At 40.3% G+C, this 19,741-nt stretch overlaps 1 protein-coding gene across 6 annotated transcripts in view; it reads left to right on the top strand.

Moving 5' to 3' along the window:
- The window catches only part of astn1 (astrotactin 1), a 559,446-nt gene that overhangs the window by 276,664 nt on the left and 263,041 nt on the right, over positions 1–19,741 (top strand). For all 6 annotated transcript variants that reach the window (XM_087850671.1, XM_087850667.1, XM_087850670.1 and 3 more), the window contains one exon: positions 7,354–7,548. In XM_087850671.1, the coding sequence (XP_087706797.1) occupies positions 7,354–7,548 (195 nt within the window). The remainder of the gene's footprint in view (positions 1–7,353; positions 7,549–19,741) is intronic.

Genomic DNA, 19,741 nt, shown 5'->3' with positions numbered 1-19,741 from the left:
TGCTCACTTCCACGAGCACCCTGGGTTATTGCTGCACTAACTCACTGGCATCAAAGGCTAATCCACTCTTGAACCTCGGGGTCGTCTGCTGTGTGTTTTTCTTGTGCATCTTTCACATTTTACTGTTCTTAACTACTAGTTGCAGAAACAGTTTAGAATACAATGAATTATACAGCAGCACATCTCTATGTCTTAATACTGGTGCTTGTCTATGTCATTGTGCAGTGATAGATTAACTGCATGGAAACCACGCAAACAAACAAACCATTAAAACACTTGATGTACAACAGTTTGTTGTTTCGAGCGTGAGTTTTGGCTTGACGACGTGGATAATTCTGAATATTTACTGTTCTCATCTACAACGACACAGTACAGTGTGATGTGGTTTACTGGAACTGCATGTAGAAATTACACATTTGCAATTAATTATTGACTCCTTGGAATCAGCTGATTGTTTTTTACTATTTATTTAGTTGTAACATATCAAAGTAATCCATCGAAAATGTTACTGTCACACAATAAAAACTGCACGAGTTACAAGCCCTCAAAGTAAGTAGAGATGGGTTTAACCCTTTAAAACCGGTCAGAGCGGGCACGCTCTGTTTCGCGTAACTATTTTTAAATCCCGGTAGCTCTGCAACCGTGTAAGCTAGCGCAATAATTTTTTTTGCATATGAAACCGGAGGAGTTGTACTTACATCTTATGCCATCAGCTTGTCCTCGGTCACAGTTTCCTTCCACATATAGCTTTGCAAAAACTGCATAAAAAGCACTTGCAGCTACAAAAACATAATATTCCAGAAACACGCTTTGCCGATCCGATCAGCTGTTCATAACTCTTCCTACGTTGGTGTAGACGTCAGCGCGAACTTTTGCATGTCCGCCATGACCTGCCCGAAACCGGAAGTGACGTCATTTTTGCGGAAATGTAGTTTTTTACCATCAACGCCTCATGAGCCTATACTGGTGTTTTTAAAAGTTATCTTTGACTTTATGACTTTCTGTGTGGTTTCTGGGATGCTTAGGACTCATATTGCACTGCTGGAAATAGTTTATTTTGATGCATATGCTGCTTTTTTGCAAATTTGCATTATAATATTTATTTTCGTTTTTCCTGCAGTATATAAAAATTGGTGTATTTCAAAAATAAAACTATGAAGACACTCAAAATAAATTTCCTGTGGTGGGAAACTATTTTGTGCAACTTTTTTGTATTTACAGTTTTGAGGGATAAGCCTCTTAAATTTCTCTAACTAGAAATATATGTTAAAAAAACAAAAACAATTTTCAATTTTTTTGTAGTTTATTGCACTTTTTTGCAATTTATGTAATCACTATGCACTTAATGCATACATATTATTAAATTTAGGCTGTAATGGTTGTATTGATGTATAGCAACTTGAAATGCTCCCAAAAATGGCTCCACAACATGTAAAAATATAATATAAGCTCTGGCGGACTTGGTTCTATGGTAGGTCTTAAAGGGTTAAATGTGGTCCTTTTTAGTCACATTATTTTTACAAGCCTTCTGAATGATTGAGTACAGGAACAGGCTGATTTAACATGAATTACATCTTAGAAAAACACTGCAGATTTAATGACATTGACAGAAACAAATACTGGACATTGTATGCATTTTCTCTTAATTCAATATAAATCATTTCAACACTTTAAGGTCAACTTTAAAAAAGTCATATAACCATGTGGGATAGGTGACTGGTCAAAACAATTTTTATATAAATAAATTTCAATGTTAGGGTCAAGATTCCTTCTCTCAGTTTATTTTCTAATAAGAATCATCTAACTCTACTTGTGTTAAGGCCTCAGTCACACAGGCTAAGAAACTGGCCGTCACCCCCTGTTTGACATGACTATATTTAATCATTTTGACCCAGAAGGGCTACAAAATGGGCCTGCTGTCAACATGTGGATTAGAAATGAGGCTTTTCACCAAGCTATGCAACAATCCTTTAAAGTATACCCAAAATGTTTTTAAGATTTCTCCATAAAACAGTTAGAAAACAGAAAAAACCATCCAGGGTGCTAGTTCTTATGTAAATATCCCATGATACTGATGCTCAACATCAGCCATAGAAAGCTTGGTCATGAATAGTGTGGTGTTCTTTTATTGGATTAGATGAAGTTGGTGTAAATTTTGAACATAGCATGAAGATGTTTTGAATTAAAAAGAAAAGAGAAAATAGACTCTTGAATAATTCTGATGAGGCTTTGACATTTCATTGTAATGCAATTAATAATAGCAGTTAATAATAACTTCCACATATAAAAAATAATACAAATCCAATAAAAACTAATCAGACCAGCTTTTTAAACTTTTTTGTGTACTACGTTCAGACCCTGTTCATATGTGATTCAATACGTACTCGCCTCTTTTCCTCACTTAGTTCTTTAGAAATCAATGAAATACATTTCCTTGGTTACAGCAGAGCAACCCAAATCTAGCCTGAAACTAAACATCCAAGTACACAATCCATCAGCATCATGCTGGTCTGGACAAAGTCAGCTGATTAAACAGACTGCATCTTGGTCTGGCTGTGTCTGGGGAAAAACATCAGTGTAAGGTTTATGGAACAGATGAATGAACGGGGATGTATTTCTTCATGTGAGGTTATTCTTTCATGGTGGTTAACTGACAGAGCAACATAGTGTGAGTTGTCCCTTAGATTAATAGGAAATGGATATGAATGAGGCGAAGATGACGGAGGAAGAGAATGAGATGATGATGGAGGAGGTTGTCACAGGCTTATTAGTTTTAAAATATTGAGCAATTAAGACGACTTGAATGTTATACTTGACTAGATTTGCTAATATTTTGAGCCACGCTGATGCTGGGTTGCTATCATCATCAGATCATCTCTTCATATGCATGTAACTAAAGTGTCTTCAAATATCAGTGGTCAGTGATGATCTACAAATGGAAATCACAAAGCTTTATATACAGAGATTAAAAGTAGGGCTGCCACGATTAGTCGACTAGTCACGATTACGTCGACTATCAAAATCGTCGACGACTGATTTAATAGTCGACGTGTCGTTTGAAGCTTTGTAAGATCCCTAAAGACGCAGGAATAAGTAGTAGGATTTAAGAGTGTAATAACGGACTGAAACAGAAGATGGCAGCACTGCATGTACAAGGATGCCAGCTGCCGTTAAACCCCGAAGAAGAAGAAGCTGTCCCAGAATTCATAGCGCAGCCCAGCTCAGTTTCCAGCAATGGCGGCAGCTAGTTAGTTTTAATATTACTCTTATTATTCTTTCTGGGTCACAAAATAAACATTTAACATATTTTCAGGTGAGAATGTAGCTGTGTAAACCTCAAATATCTGCTCAGTTTATCAAGACACCACATATTTTCAAAAGCGCTCCGACGTTTTCGGAGCAGTGTTGCTAACTTAGCGACTTTGTCGCTATATTTAGCGAGTTTTCAGACCCCCTAGCGACTTTTTTTCTAAAAAAAAGTCGCTAAAAAAAGACGTGAAAGCGCATATCGCTTTTACTCTCAACAAGCAGCGGGTGCTGTAACGCAGTCAGTTCTTCTTTTACTCTTATGCTGTTTTGTGGATCACAAGGTTTAAAACTACTTATAAACACACACACACAGTAACTCCACCAGAGTGCCTATTTCGGGTCACTTTTGCTTGTCCAAGCCCGGATTAAGGAGCAGGGTTGGAATTGTGACATTAAAAAAAACAATAATTGCTAAAAGAAATTTAATTTGTAGTTCTAAATAAATTCTAACTGCATTTAGGACGTTTTTTACTCACTTTATGTCTCTTCCACCATGTTATTTCTCTCTCCAACAACATGGATTACAATTACATTAGCATGACCAATTATGCAAATTAGGTGATGACGTCATTTAGCGACTTCTAGCGACTTTTAGGACAGCCAATAGCGATTTTCCTTACTGAGGAGTTGGCAACACTGGTCCCAGAATTCATAGCGCAGCCCAGCTCAGTTTCCAACAATAGCGGCAGCTAGTTAGTTTTAATATTACTCTTATTATTCTTTCTGGGTCACAAAATAAACGTTCAACATATTTTCAGGTGAGAATGTAGCTGTGTAAACCTCAAATATCTGCTCAGTTTATCAAGACACCACATATTTTCAAAAGCGCTCCCACGTTTTCGGAGACGTCTGTTACCCGCTAGCTCGATAGCTAGCCGGGGGCTAGGCTCACTAGAGCCGTGAGAACACCGGACTCCCGGCAAATCGTTTTCAAACCCACCGCCGTCTTTCGCTACTCAGGTTAAACATATATAAGTCACTTAGATAACTTAAAAATGTTATTGTTTGGCTTTTTTTAGTATTTTATTTGTTCCTGAGTAAATCGGTTTGGCTGAGATTAAAGTTATAGTTTTTACACAGCTGAATAAACATCAAGCAGACAGCTGATTATCAGAAGTGTGAGATTCTCGAGAATTTACTCCGGTGTCCTGTTATATTTTAGATAGCAAGGAGTTTATTAAACTTCACCGAAACAATCTGCAAATTTCATTCAGATTTAATAAACTATCATCTTGTCTTTATTTTTAGTTAGCACAGACCTTAAACACTTAAAGCTGTAAGCTAGTGATAGTTATATAAGAGCAGATGCTGCTGGTGCAATAATCTGTACCTTTTACGTCCAATGGATGATGATCTGATTAGTCAACTAATCGCAAAAATAATCGGTGACTAGTGACTATCAAAATAATCGCTTGTGGCAGCCCTAGTTAAAAGCAAACTGAACAAAGTTGGCAATTTCATTCTGTCACATAAAGCCTAATAAGAACTAGCATAATATTTAGAGTTACTAGAGACGGCCACGAACCTTCTGCTAAGACATGCTGGATATGAAGAGTTTTGATCTAAAGAGAGTCTTAACATAAGATGTGTTTAGAATATCTGCAGCTCACGAGTCAAACTAGCATTTGGCCTTTTAGCCTTTGCGCTGTTTGAATGCAGAAAGCTGCCAAGATCTGTTTCTTACTTTTCTCAGTAGACATAATTAAAACAAAAGCAATGACTTTTGATCATCTCAGCTGAGAAACGGCACATTTTCCGATAAACAACACTTTTCTAATTGAACACAACAAGCTGCTGTCATCTTTAGGGCAAACATCATGTTGCAGGCGTACGAATTTGTGTCAAATTTACATAAGCGGGTGATACAGACTGCTGCTTCATTGAATTCTCAACAACAGCATTTTGTTGTCGTCTCTTCCCATAGTGCAGATGTGGCTAATCCTCCACTTTTCCCATCGGAGACTGGCATTAGCTTTGCGACATTTAGCATCCAGGAGAGAGCTTCTCATAGTTTAAATCCCTGACAGATTATCTTTTTGCTTTCCACCCCACTCCACCCCCCGTTTCACTGCCTCCACTTTGTGTGCCTTTGATTCATTTCAGAGTATATTACATACGGAGATGTCAAAACATCATCAATATGAACGAACCTTGAGAGGACTCTCAGTGTTTGGATTCTAGCTCCTTTCTTGAAATGGGGGATTATGTGTCAGTTGAGCAGAAAGGATTTTGCTGAGTTGTGAAGTCATGAGTTGTTCATGCTTTGAAGTTAGCAAAAAGATACTTTTCTGAATAGTGATACATGAAATCATACTCAATCTTTTTAAATTTGGCAACTGCACAGAAACCAAAACATAAGAAATTACATGTATTAAGTTGTGGAAACTACTGCGAGGTAAAAATGACATTTTGGCTTTACAGTGGATATAAACGAAATATTTATAACATACTCTACTCACTTCAATAGGTGTGTCTTTCAGATATTTTCCCAATTTTTAGTTAGATTCAACCAGTGTTGGCAACTTAGCGACTTTGTCGCTATATTTAGCGAGTTTTCAGGCCCCGTAGCGCCTTTTTTTTCTAAAAAGCGACTAGCGACAAATCTGGTGACTTTTTCTGGTGTTATTGGAGACTTATTTATGACGACTTTTTGACGTGAAAGAGCGTGTTGCTCTTACTCTCAACAAGCAGCGGTGCTGCCGTGGGCACCTCACCCGTGCTAAAGCGCTCACGGGCAGAGGATAGTCCTCCCCCAGCTGCAGGAGATGTTCACACCTGTGCCTCCAAACTGCAAATGAATCGTGCATGAGCGAAGCCGCTGCTCCCGCACTGACTGTAACGCAGTCAGTTCTTCTTTTACTGTTATGCTGTTTTGTGGATCACAAGGTTTAAAACTACTTATACACACACACACACAAAGTAACTCCACCAGAGAGCCTATTTCGGGTCACTTTTGCCGGTCCAAGCCCGGGTAAAGGAGCAGGGTTGGAAATGTGACATTAAAAAAAACAATAATTGCTAAAATAAATTTAATTTGTAGTTCTAAAGAAATTCTAAATGCATTCAGGACGTTTTTTACTCACTTTATGTCTCTTCCACGATGTTATTTCTCTCTCCAACAACATAGGTTACAATTACATTAGCATGACCAATTATGCAAATTAGGTGATGACGTCATTTAGCGACTTCTAGCGACTTTTAGGACAGCCAATAGCGATTTTCCTTACTGAGGAGTTGGTTTTGACTAACCTGACCTGGAAGGGCTCATATTTTTTAACATGACAAGATCTGCCTGACATCATCACAGTAATGTTTGTGGGTAGTTATATAATATAAGCCCTGTCTGGCTGTAGACAGGATTATGCATGCATTTATAGACTGGGTGCTCAAGTAAGACACGAAGGGGGAGGACCAACCAACATCTGGTTGTCAGCTTCAGTCTGGACCTTTCTGGTGGTCTGTAGTTTGTACATGTGCCTGTGGGTGTTACCTAAAATGTAATGGATGGCGTGTCAGCTTCCAGCTATCAAGTTGTCTTATGTTTGTCTGCATGTGTTTCATTTACCTTCTTTGATATGAGTAAAGTAAGATGTTGACTTGTTGATCGTTAGATTGCACACAGATTGTGGAGAATTAAATCTAAGTAAACATCAAAAAGGCCTCCAATGAATTTTTTAATAGATCAAAGTTTAGGTAAAGTTAATGTGTTTTTAATTTAATATACTTATCTACTTTTTAATAGAATTAAAAGGTAGTTATTAAAGGTTTGTCTACAGATGTGTCAGATTATTATTGTTGTTGTTGTTGTTTACTTCAACTTTGTTCAGTTTTTCAGTGTAAACATTTTTTTATTTTCAAGAATAATAAACATTTGTTGTCTGCACACTCAATAACTACAATATAATCAAAAGGAAAATGCCTGAGCAGAAAACCTGAAAGCAAACAGACAATCGAGTCAGTAATTAAACCGACAGTCAGTGTTGAAAGGAAAACAAAAGGAAATCCGTGGATCGGGTAAATGACTTTAATCCCTGTTTGCTGTAGGTGCATCGAAGACTACAAACGCGGTCCAGACGGGAGGTCGTGCCTGCCGCTGTCTGAGGCTTGCACTGAGGGAATAGACTGTGGAGAAGTGCTTGATATCCCCGCCAACCAGACGGTGTTTGGAGACCTTTTCTACGGATACAACAACCACACCAAAGAGAGCACCTCTGGACAGATCCTCAAGGCCACATTCAGGTAAGCACATGAGACTTTGTTCTGCCATTTGTACCTCAGCTGGGAAACACTTGGCTCAGGACTTTCAGCTCCCACAGTGCCGATATCACAGTGAATGTTTATCTTCATTTAAAGAGAGAGAGAGAGACTTTTAGCTTGTTCTCAGCACAACCACCTTTTTTAAAACTTTATTCATTTTAGGACTAAAATTCTAAGGAGCATGTATGTATGCATATTTGGTAAAAGTCTTCTGAGTACAGGTATGACTGGACTATATGTTTGACACACAAAGCAGATTCATAGATTCATCCTAGTCAATGAGCCTTTGACGGGAGTAGAAGTACAACAGAGAGCTGAAAGAAAGACTAAGAACAGCACTAAGGTTCCCAGTTAAAATGATGGCACCCTTAACAGAAATCCCATCCAAGGCTGAACATAGATTATATATATCAACTGCTGCTTGCTGTCTTCACTCAAGCTCAAAACCTATTCGTTTTCCCTCGTACGAGACTGAAGAACAGGGGAGACAAAGCCTGTCGTTCTCCAAGGCTCAGGACCAGTTCACCACTCCAGCTCCATTTAGCCGACTCAAATGTTTCTGTTTAATCTTCTATTGATGTTCCTTTTGTTTTTTTATTTAGTTTTAGTTTTACTTTGTGACTTTTCTGTGAAAAATGAGTGTCTGTGAATAAACGTTACGTTTTCAACGGGACCTTCACCAGGCTGGGCAAAGGATTCAGAGAAAACTGGATAATTATGTGGTCGCGACTGCTTTAGGGACAAACACTTGGTACCTACTTTACACACTCAACCTCTTAAGCACCAACGCCCCCAGATGTGGGTCAAAAGGGAGGAGATCGCATTTAGGGTTAGGTGTGCGTGCTTAAGATGTTAACTTCCCACTTTATGAGTGCTGAAAATACTGCTGTTGGTAGTTACCTGCTTACTAGGTCAGACTGATGCTCTTTTAAATTATATAAATCTACAAAACACTGCAATAAATAAAGATTACTGCTTTAGCTTTTTTTTTCTCTCCAAATGTCTATAGCTACTGCAGTGATATCAGTTTTATAAATAATCATAAAGCACTGATGTTTTTCAGTTTTGCTTTTTAATTGGTTTACACAGTGGACAAGCTCAGGCCCCGCCCCTCACACCTCAAAGGCTTTACTTCCTTATAGAGCTGAATGCAAAGATTTACGTTTGCAGTACAGAGTTTAGTCTGAATGCCCACCAAAGTATGTTCCCTTTAGCAGAGACGCAGACTTGCAGTGTGTATTGATGCAAATATGAACATACCCAGGTATCCATAGCGATAAAGCTTACAAGCTTTGTGTTACTTTACAATAGATGCAACAATTATAACAATGTTTGTTTGTGTCAAACCACAGAAGCAACAGATTTTCATTTGCTCTCAGTGGACACAGTTAAGTCACTTTAATGATGCACAGAAGGACAAATAAAGCCGTGGTAACACATCAAAACTGAAAGGACGCGAAAGTTGTTTCTTTCTTCTTTTTTTTCTTTGTTTCTTTTTTCTTGTTATTTTTAATTGTTGTGCTTAACATACACACAGAATTTAACATATCTGAAGACGTACCAAATAAATGTACATGTTTTCCTTTTAGGTATAAAAATTCTGTTTTCCCTCAAAGTAATAAATCAGGGAACAGCATTTAACCTCCCCATCTCCATATGTAGTCGGTGTTGTTTGCTCTTTATGACACTTTGTACAGGGCAGGGGTCGGCAACCTGCGGCTCCAGAGCTGCATGCGGCTCTTTTGTCCTTATACTGCGGCTCCGCGTGGTTTGGGAAAATAAATTAGAAGTATTTAGCTGAAGTGTATTTTATTTATGTTAGTTCTTTTTTAACTTGTAGTTCTAAATTGGAAGATTATTGTGATATTGAAATATAAAAATAAAATTATATTCTATTTTTTTTTTTCATCACTCAAAATAAGCGTCACACTCGCGGAAGCCGGTGTACCCGCAGAAACGCTGTGCATTTATCGAGACTTTCAACCCCAGGTAGGCCAATTATGGATCTTCGGATCCACATTATGTCGGCAGCTGTTCTCCACCGTGAACTAAGTTAAAAACAAACACCGCTCACGCCTCACAGACGACAGCTTACAGTCCTGCGTAAAGATGAAAGTGACTTCGTACAGCCCCGATCTGCAGACGCTGTGTGCAGAGGTTCAGGAGCAGAAGTCCCATTGTAAACATATCACGGCAGACCCGACGATTTTTGCATGAACACGCTTTACAGCTTCTCTTTATTGACCACTTTTCACACACGGTTGCTGACGCATACAGCCGGCTGTAACTTTTCAGCTCACAGCCCGACGCACACCAACACAACAGCACAGACGTAAAGGCGGCGAGGCGTGACTGTGGGTGCCGCTCAGGTGCGGCACCCACAATGGCTCTTTCGGTGTTAAAGGTTGCTGACCCCTGGTACCCCTGGTACGCTTTGGAGCGTGATGTCACGAAAGGGAAGCGTGGTTAGGATTTTTGGTTGAGGCGCCATCTCCCTGGGCCGAACAAAGCTCAAGCGAAAGAGGAGCGAAAGCACACACATCAGCTACAGTTCGTTCTTGCTGTGTGGTCGGCTGTAATGTTCGATCGCACGACTGGCAAGGGAAAAAGCTTGAGAATGGTTTGTCTTTTTATGCTTTCCCAACCTGGAAGCAACATGAGGCAGCTCATATAGCGGACCTTACCCAAAGAAGGCATCTAGCCTGGATAGCCGCCGTGAGACGAGCTGATATCCAGTTCGCTTCCATCTCCAAATATCTGTTGGTGCTCCAGACATTTTCATTCCAATAAGTTCAATATATGTTCATGTCACTCTTTATAGCTTAATAATTTTATTGTTGATGCACTCGGAGGTTATAGAAATTGCGAACAAACATCGTATTGAGTGACTTTGCAGACATGCTGTGTAAAGATTCGCTAATTCTTTCGCACAACTGTAGGGAAGCCAAACAAATCCAGACTGGGTACCAACGCTGCACATGGGGCACTCCGAAATACGAACTTCACATTCTGACCGTCACAGACGGCAAACGCAACGACAACAACAGAGAGCGCTAGTCGGAGGTAAACACCACCCCCACCCCAACCAAAGGGTTTTAAGTAATATCTAACCGGATTATCAATGTAGTAGTTTGCATCTACTTTACAATTATGGAGACATAATATGACAACGAGATTTTTGCAATTCATTGATAAATGTATAACATTAATTGTGGTGAGGGGTGGACAGTGGCTATTATACTCGGCGCACTCCAGCTGACTTACCTTGGTTTGAATGACGACGTACTCACAGTTTGCACCCAGCCATTAGTAAACTGGATGTGCGCCTCCAGCGATTTGTAATTACGAAACTGGTTCGCTGTGTATGCTCTGACTCCACAAACAAGCTACGGGGTAGGACGATAGCGGTAAGTCGTCTGGGTCTCTACTCCACTGGTGTATTTCATAGGCGTCCACATTTGCGATGCACTCTATTTTTTGCAAGTACCGCCACTTCACCTCCGGACGCAATCGGTCTCTATACCGTCCGTTTTCTTTTGAGCTGCTTTCAAGCATGTTTCATGCAGTTGTCCTTCCGACGATTCGTGGCCCAGGAAAATGGCGCCGCGCTCCCACAATACCTTGCGGTGTGACGTCAAATCCAAAGCCCTATATTCCATGTTGACCTCATTATTATCTGCAATTCTTATGTTCTTCTGTACTGAAAACCCAAAACTCGAGAAGCAACAAACAATATAAGAAAAAGGGAAATTTAATTCCACCTTCATTCACACAGATAATTATCATTGTGCCCAAAGCATTTTTAAGAAACGCTGATATTGGCATTAGTGCTGTGGCTCAACCTTTGAGCTTTTCTTGGAGTAGAACATGGTTCAGGTCACACAATGCCGAAATGGAAGCTGTTCATACATAATCTGGAGGCAAATGTGTCTCTACTGGTAGGAAGAAAAGCTCAGATCAGTATCTGTAAAGGTTATTTCATGGTGGAGTAAGTAGTTTTTATGCCATTTCCCTTTCTGAAAAAGGAAATGACAAAACAGGATGTTTCTCCTGGCTGCGTATTATTTAACACAAATAAAATGCATTGCCTCTTTTGAGAGACCTAATGTATATATCCATCCGTACAGGTGAAAAGCAACGCACTGTCCCTCTCATAATCTCTACAGAGATCAGAATGATTAGTGGAGTGCTTTGAGGGTGGTTAATTAGCACTCGCTGCATGTGGCAATCATTTCCACTAAACTCAGGAAGCCGGAAGGTCAGCAAAGTCATCTGCGGCTCACGAATTTAATTTCGGCCATGCATGGATTCTGCTGCCCGGAGGCCAATCACCCACTTAGGCATCGACTGCTCGAGTCGTAGAGAGGAAGGGACGCGTGAGCCAGGTTAATAGTTAATATCATCAAGAATCTAAATCTCAAAAGCTCTGATCTCATTTGAAAGCGCTTGTGCTTCCTGTTCAGATGAGGTGGTGGAAGAGGAAGGAAAGACTCTGTAGGGAGGCATGGTTAATGCAAGGCCTAATTATTGGAGATAGCACCAAATGGATTGAAACTGACCAGCAGTCAGTGTGCTGAAATTGAATCTAAGGAACAAATTGGCTTGAAAGTAAAATGAATCAAAGTTGCAGGAAGAAAGCGTTGCATCCACAGATGTGTGTCAGGAGTTGTTCCAAAACCAATAACATGAACATAAGTGCAACAGTGAATGTTGGCCTTTGGAAATGCATGCGTAGCTCGCAATGGTATCTGTCACCAAGGAAACTGAATGTCAAATTTGATGATACATAGCAAGAATTACTAGCTGGCGGTCAAGTTTCAAATGAGCGCAAAAAGAGCTTCCTGTAATTAACATTGCAAAGCTGTATTTTATGTAGCACCTCAGAACCTGATATATTTTAGTGACAGAAAATCTTGGATCTTAACAAATTCTGTGTTAAAAGGGCAAATTATACACCGCATGTCTACTTAACAAATATCAGCCGATGACATGGTCACGGTGCTAATCCTGTCAGCTAAGAACAGCAAACTGAAGTAACAGTTTGCAAGTGTTCACTAAAATGTAGTCAACAGAAAACCAAAGCTGGTCTTATCCTACCGTGAAAATGTGCTTATGTGACATTTGGATGGCAGGAATGTGGCATGAACGGCTTGGAAGCATGGATCCCACCTGCAGTTCAGACTGGTACCGGTGTAATGGTTTGAGGGGCATTTTCTTGGCACACTTTGACCCTCTTAGTGCCAACTGAGCATTGCTTATGTCCATTTTGCTGAACATTTAAATGTATAAATGACAAATGCACATATTGAGAATTGGGACATTTTAAACTGACTGTTTAAATACTTCTGATTTTGTGAAAGTGAAACAACAAATATGAATGAATGAATAGGAATAACAGTGTAACCAGGAAATTCTGCCTTGTGTAAACCATAGGATGCCATGAGCTTCAGTTTTCAGCTGGAACTGTTATGGAACGGCTGTGTGCAGACAGGAATAGGACCCAAGGTGCAGACACTCGGAGGCAAACTTGAACTCAAAACAGCTTTAATGTTAAACTCAAATATAACATAACTGGAAATATCAAAATAAACTTACACCGGAAGACTGACAGAACACACAGCTAGATAAACGGTAGATCGTGACACATGCACAGGGCTAAAATACACAGAGGAAGCAATCAGGGACTGGGTAACAGGAGAGAAACACAGCTGGGGCAATACAGGCCTAACAAGACAAGGGGAAGCGAAACCAGATACATTAACATCAGACAAGGACCTTCAAAATAAAACAGGAAACATGACACAGACTGAACTAAAGACACAGACTAACACGCGCACTGCAACAGAGGGAACAGAGACGTGGGACCAGGGCAGACACAGACACTGACTGGACACGGGGATATAGCAGACAGGGGAGACAGCAACTAAGGATTACACAGAGACAAACCATAAGACAAAACTCTAACGGAGAAACCAAAGAATAGAAAAGATAAATAATACAATAAACTCAAAACCCTGGGTCAACGACCCAGGCATCCTAACAGGAACTCATCACAGACACTTACAGACAGTGTTTTTCTTCTGCTTCTTCCTTTTTCTATCACAGATACACAGACAGAACATTACCAGGCAACATTCCTAATGGACTTCATGGTAATTAACTAGAGCTCATATAGTCTGAAAGCAGCCATATTTGTCATTTTAATCGATGAAAGTCAGCTCAGGCTAAAAATAAAAGGCCTGCTAGCATTACCTGAATGTTTGGTACATTACTCTCTACTTAATACACAGTTTAATAAGAGATTTGCTGACACTGATGCACATCTAGTTATTTTAGTTATTTATTTATTTTGAAGGGAACAGATTTCAAGCCTAATACTGGGATGTAGAATCCAGCATTTTACAGAGTGTGACCAGAGCGATGGATCTGAATCTGTTGTTTGTGAGAGCCATGAAATAAATTGCAAGGTTACTCCAAGGAGGAACAGCAGGGGAGGTAGGGTGCCATTTTCCTTTTAAACGCAGGCCAGTACAGTGGATTTATTTGCTCACATGTCATTCTCCTCTGAAGCCACAAACAGTGGATTTTAGCTGACTCCCACACCCTCCACTCATTGTAGAGAGTGACACAAAGAGCCAAGTAGTGTGCACCTCTCTGACCTGTAGTCAAAGACACCTTTCAAACTGCAGCACATTCAATTACAGCATCTCTAACAGACACTCGAGGCTGCAAAAGTGCAAAGATGCGATGACCAGCCTTCGGTAGCCATTGACTTATTCATCAGCGTCTGCAACATGTAAGCGAAACAGCAGCGCGGCCCGTGAGTTCACATATTCCCTCACATATTTGCCCTCGAGTAAACACGAGCACGCGAGGCAGAGGCAGAGGGAGGGAAAATGAGAACCTCTGTGTGATGTTCACTGGCACTTCTTCAAAAGGCCCTTACCCCACGGCTCAGGAGTGGCACAAAGCATCTGTCTGCCTCAATTCAGTCGAAAGAAGAAGTCAAAATTTAATATTGTTTAACCACCGCTGTGGGTTTGTACGTTTGTTTGTTTTTTCCTCGCTCCAAATATATGCTACTATTTTTACCTGCCTGAATTCTTTTTCACTTCTTTGCTTTTTCTTTTTTTTTGCACACTTTTCCACTTTCATGCACTGAAAGTAAAAAGAAAAAATGGTAAGCATTCGTCCAAGTCAACATTTTGGCTGCTGTTTGAGGAGAAATGCGTGTGCTGGGGAGAGAAACGGACCTGCTCTGTGGCCCCGTCAAGGATAGAGAAAAAGTGGGGGAGATAAAAGGGAAGCGGCAATAACAGCGAGCAGGTGGCCAGCAGCACAACACACACGTAACACTCACTGCTACACAAACCTGGGTTTTCAGGTATGCACATACTGTAAATGCACACACGCAGCGCTTGTTTGATTCTCTCTGCCCAGCGTGGTGCATCTTTCAAGCTCATCAGCCCTGAAATGCTTCTCATGTTTTTTGGAAAGGGGAAAATACACCCTTCCCCTCGTTGCACAGAAAGCTCGCCATTATCATTTCAAATACACAAGTTTTTTTTTATTTGATTTCCTACTGGAAGAGATCCAGTCATTGGCAGCAGGGCCGGTGGGGCACGCGGTGATTCTGGTTACAGAGCGAGACGTCTGTGAAGGAGATCCTATCACGGTGACATCTCGGGGGTGCGATATGATCTGGGTTCAAATTACAGAGCTCAGTGACAGAGTCTCTATCTTCCCGTCTCTGCGGGAGCCGGTGGACTCCAGTAATGAGATGTTAAAAAGCTAACCTCCTCTCATTACTCCTAACAGTGTCTCTCTCTCAACTCCTCTCTCTATTGCTTTCTCACACGACGAGCTCAGAACAGGTTTTAATGAATATTTTAGTGGCCTTTGTTCTCATTTTGCTGCCTGCTTGGGATCAATGATTAAGACCACACTCCCACCTGACAGCCCATCACTCTCTCACCCCACTGTTTTGTGTCAGAATCTCTCCTCTCTTATTTTTTTGGGCTCGTTTGTACCACACCCTCGACACGACGCCCTCAAGAGGAATACCTTCATTGACTCAGTTAATTAAAATATGAAATATGCTCGCTGCAGACTAATGGAGACGGTGGGTTGGGAATGGGTTGCTAGTGGCCCTGATTGTCTCTTATTGAAAGCCACGAGTTTATTGAGTCACATAGTCAGGGGAGATCGTTGCGAGGAAAACAGAAAAGAAAGTGAAAGAAGTTCTTGTCGTAAATCAAAAGTGTCCTGGTGTTTTGTCTCATTTCACATTTTAATAATTCATCAAACAGGTGGCTGCTTCACCACAGCTCCTGCTAAAGAAGAAGAAGAAAAAAAGTCTTTAGTAAGTTTTGGCAGTTTTGCAAGAGTTCATTGAACTTGAAGAGAGAAAATGAATAATGACATCCTTACAGTGCCAGATGGCTGCTAAATGTTACATGCCATCCTCTAACAAAATCACAGTGAAAATTGTCAAACACAAATGCAGCGATAGCAACCACGTAACCCGCTCCACGTGTATCTATGGGAGAGAAAAATCCAATCACGGTCGTCAGCGAAACAACTGAGATTCAGTCATTACGTTCCCAATTTGTGTGTTTTGTTAAAATCACGCGTAATTACTTTCAGCAGAAAATGACAGGCTTTTGACTCCGTGTCAGTAAAATCACAGCCTTGTTTGCTATCGTTTTGTAGAAACTACAAATATAGCAACGATAACGAGCTCTTTTAGTTTTTAGTACACGCTGATGATCCTTATCATATATTGAGAAGCATCCACGTCTTTATTTTGTCTTTTTCCATCATTCACCAGGTGTTACAACGTGAATTCCTCCCAAAAGGTTGACACAAAGTGGATTGGGAACATTGGAGCATTTTGGACATGCCAACGATCCCTCAGTGTTCACCCCACTTACCAGATTGGTTTCTCAGTCACCAGTGTTGGGAAGGTTACTTTTAAAATGTATTCCATTACAGATTACAGATTACATGCCCCAAAATGTATTCTGTAACGTATTCCGTTACGTTACTCAATGAGAGTAACGTATTCTGAATACTTTGGATTACTTAATATATTATCATGCTGTTTACAACTACATGAATGTACTATTGCTGTGATTTATTACTGTTACTGAAGGTCCGCGGCTCCGAACCGTAGTAAAGGGACCTCTGGCTAATACGGTGGGTTCTGTGTCGGGCTCGTAGCTGAAAACTAGCTTTACTTTGTTGTCTGGGTCAACTTTGCTAGCAGAGACAGAGAGAGGCGTTGAAAGGCTGCTCCAACAGAACTTATTGTTTCAGAGGAAAACACGAACACGGTGTACAGTCGAGTCTTAATAGCTTACTTACAACTGGGCTCGTCAGGCTCTCTTCTTGGCTGCAGTGGTTATTATTATATTTACATGCTTCCAGCTCCAGTTTTTGCTCGATGACAGCTCGTACTTTTCCTTTTTCTCCCTCCCTCGCTCACAGACACATAACGGGTATGGCAGTCCATTCTCCCTGCAGCACGGACTACACTGCCCATGATGCTACATTCTTTAGAGCTATACCTGTAGCATTCTGCCTATTAGCTTAGCACAACAACAACAAAAAGGCCTCTCTCACCCAGGAAACACGCAGAGAGAGAGCGTCACCCTGTAACCATGGCAACCGTAACGCTGCCACCTGGAACAACAGAACGTAGCTGTCAAACAAAACCCAAACAGTCCTGACCCGCCACAATATGAAACAGGGAAGTACCGCCGTGTAATCCATTTATTTCAACAAAGTAACTGTATTCTAAATACCACCTTTTTAAACGGTAACTGTAACGGAATACAGTTACTCATATTTTGTATTTTAAATACGTAACGGCGGTACATGTATTCCGTTACTCCCCAACACTATCAGTCACTGCTTTCACTTCCACACAGTGTACCTTTTAGGTGCTCCCTGCTACGCTTATATTTCCTAAAATTTGCATTCCAGCTTCTTGAACTCTTCCAGTTGTCATGCTCATCATATCTGAACCCTTCATCTTCTAAATTTGGAGTAAAAAGGAGTCACAGTGGCACGTTCCAAATGGTGCAGGAATGCTGACAGTGGGGAGTAGGGAGGCACCTTACCCAAGCAGAGTAGTTTGAAGGGGGATGTCTTTAATTATCAGAGTCATTTAACTTTTAGATTGCATGGTTGGATGTAGGACTTACAGGTTAAACATATTTACTGGACTAATGGATTGAAAGGGCAATTCCTAGTTTTTTCCTTCTTTTTTCCTTAAAAAAGTAAGATATAGTGGAGTAAATAGAAAGCATGACCTCTTTATACATTTAAAGCAACACTATTTCTAGGTACATTTGTCCACAGTAGTTGTATAAGCCGTGAGACCAGTTTCCCGTGCTTCACTCGCGTACGTCAGTTTGAAGAGGAAAAAGAACTCCACGGGACTCCGACGTGAAAAGATGTAACAAAAAATTTATTCCACAGTTTGCATCTTACATGAGTGGTCAGGTTTAACTTATCCTCAACAAAATAACCTACTACGGTAGGAAACCCGTGTGGCTCTGTTCTACCCTGCTGCCGCGTATAGCTTATGCCGTATTAACTCTTTTTCTCTCTCTCCCCCCTCCCGCACTGCATGCGCTAATTTGCATACATCCGTGATGCCCGGATTTTACTATAAACACCAGTCTCTAAGGCACATGTATTCATGGTACTACGTAACCAAACCAACACAGCAATAAAATAATTTTAGTTCCACCATAAACATGCATTTACTTCCTAAATTATTAATTACACAGACAAGCTTAACAACAGCGAAATATAAATACTAAAACATACGAACTATCTTAACTTGGCTCCCACAGTAGTCAAGTACTTTTTGCAGAGCCGTTGCTGTAAGTGTCCAGGAGATCCTAATTCTTTTGTGAAATCTCTCCATATTGCTGACATCAATGAATGATGAGTGTTATGCGATGGGTTTCAGGACTAGACTTTCTAGTTGCTGAATGTAGCTCTTTAAGATTTCAGGCTTTGCTTCCTCAAGCACTGAATAAAGCATATTACCTGTAGTAAAGTAAAACTCTCCTGTACATATTTTATTTGACTGAAAGGTTCCTTTAAAATGCCAGAACCAGGAAGTACAGACTGTGCTTGTTTGAGTCAGATCCCCAGTTGAGGGCTCTGACTCAGGCAGGGTTAAAGATCTAAACATCTGATGTTCCTAAAACGTTTGCATTGTACTGGATATATAATAAAGAAATTTGTTTCACTCCTGATTATTGTTTCTTATTCTACTGTTTCAAAGGTTCCACTTGCATCTAGTTTAGTGGTGCACCAGCAGCCGACTTAACCCTTTAAAGCTGGTCGGAGTGGCACGCTCTGTTCTGCGTAACTATTTTTAAATCCCAGTAGCTCTGCAACCACGTAAGCTAGCGCAATAATTTTTTTTGCATATGAAACCGGAGGAGTTGTACTTACATCTTATGCCATCAGCTTGTCCTCGGTCACAGTTTCCTTCCACATACAGCTTTGCAAAAACTGCATAAAAAGCACTTGCAGCAACAAAAACATAATATTCCAGAAACACGCTTTGCCGATCCGATCAGCTGTTCATAACACTTCCTACGTCCATCAGCGCGAACTTTTGCACGTCCGCCATGTCCTGCCCGAAACCGGAAATGACGTCATTTTGCGGAAATGTAGTTTTTTACCATCAGGGCCTCATGAGCCTATACTGGTGTTTTTAAAAGTTATGTTTGACTTTATGACTTTCTGTGTCGTTTCTGGGATGCTTAGGACTCATATTGCACTGCTGGAAATAGTTTATTTTGATGCATATGCTGCTTTTTTGCAAATTTGCATTATAATATTTATTTTCGTTTTTCCTGCAGTATATAAAAATTGGTGTATTTCAAAAATAAAACTATGAAGACACTCAAAATAAATTTCCTGTGGTGGGAAACTATTTTGTGCAACTTTTTTGTATTTACAGTTTTGAGGGATAAGCCTCTTAAATTTCTCTAACTAGAAATATATGTTAAAAAACAAAAACGATTTTCAATTTTTTTGTAGGTTATTGCATTTTTTTTGCAATTTTAGGTAATTACTATGCACTTAATGCATACATATTATTAAAATTTAGGCTATAATGGTTGTATTGATGTATAGCAACTTG

The sequence above is a fragment of the Neolamprologus brichardi genome, chromosome 14 (genome assembly GCF_056152115.1).
Source record: "Neolamprologus brichardi isolate AB-2024 chromosome 14, ASM5615211v1, whole genome shotgun sequence".
Taxonomy (NCBI): Eukaryota; Metazoa; Chordata; class Actinopteri; order Cichliformes; family Cichlidae; genus Neolamprologus; species Neolamprologus brichardi.
The sequence above is the reverse complement of the archived record's forward strand: the minus strand, read 5'-3'. Positions and strand labels throughout refer to the sequence as shown.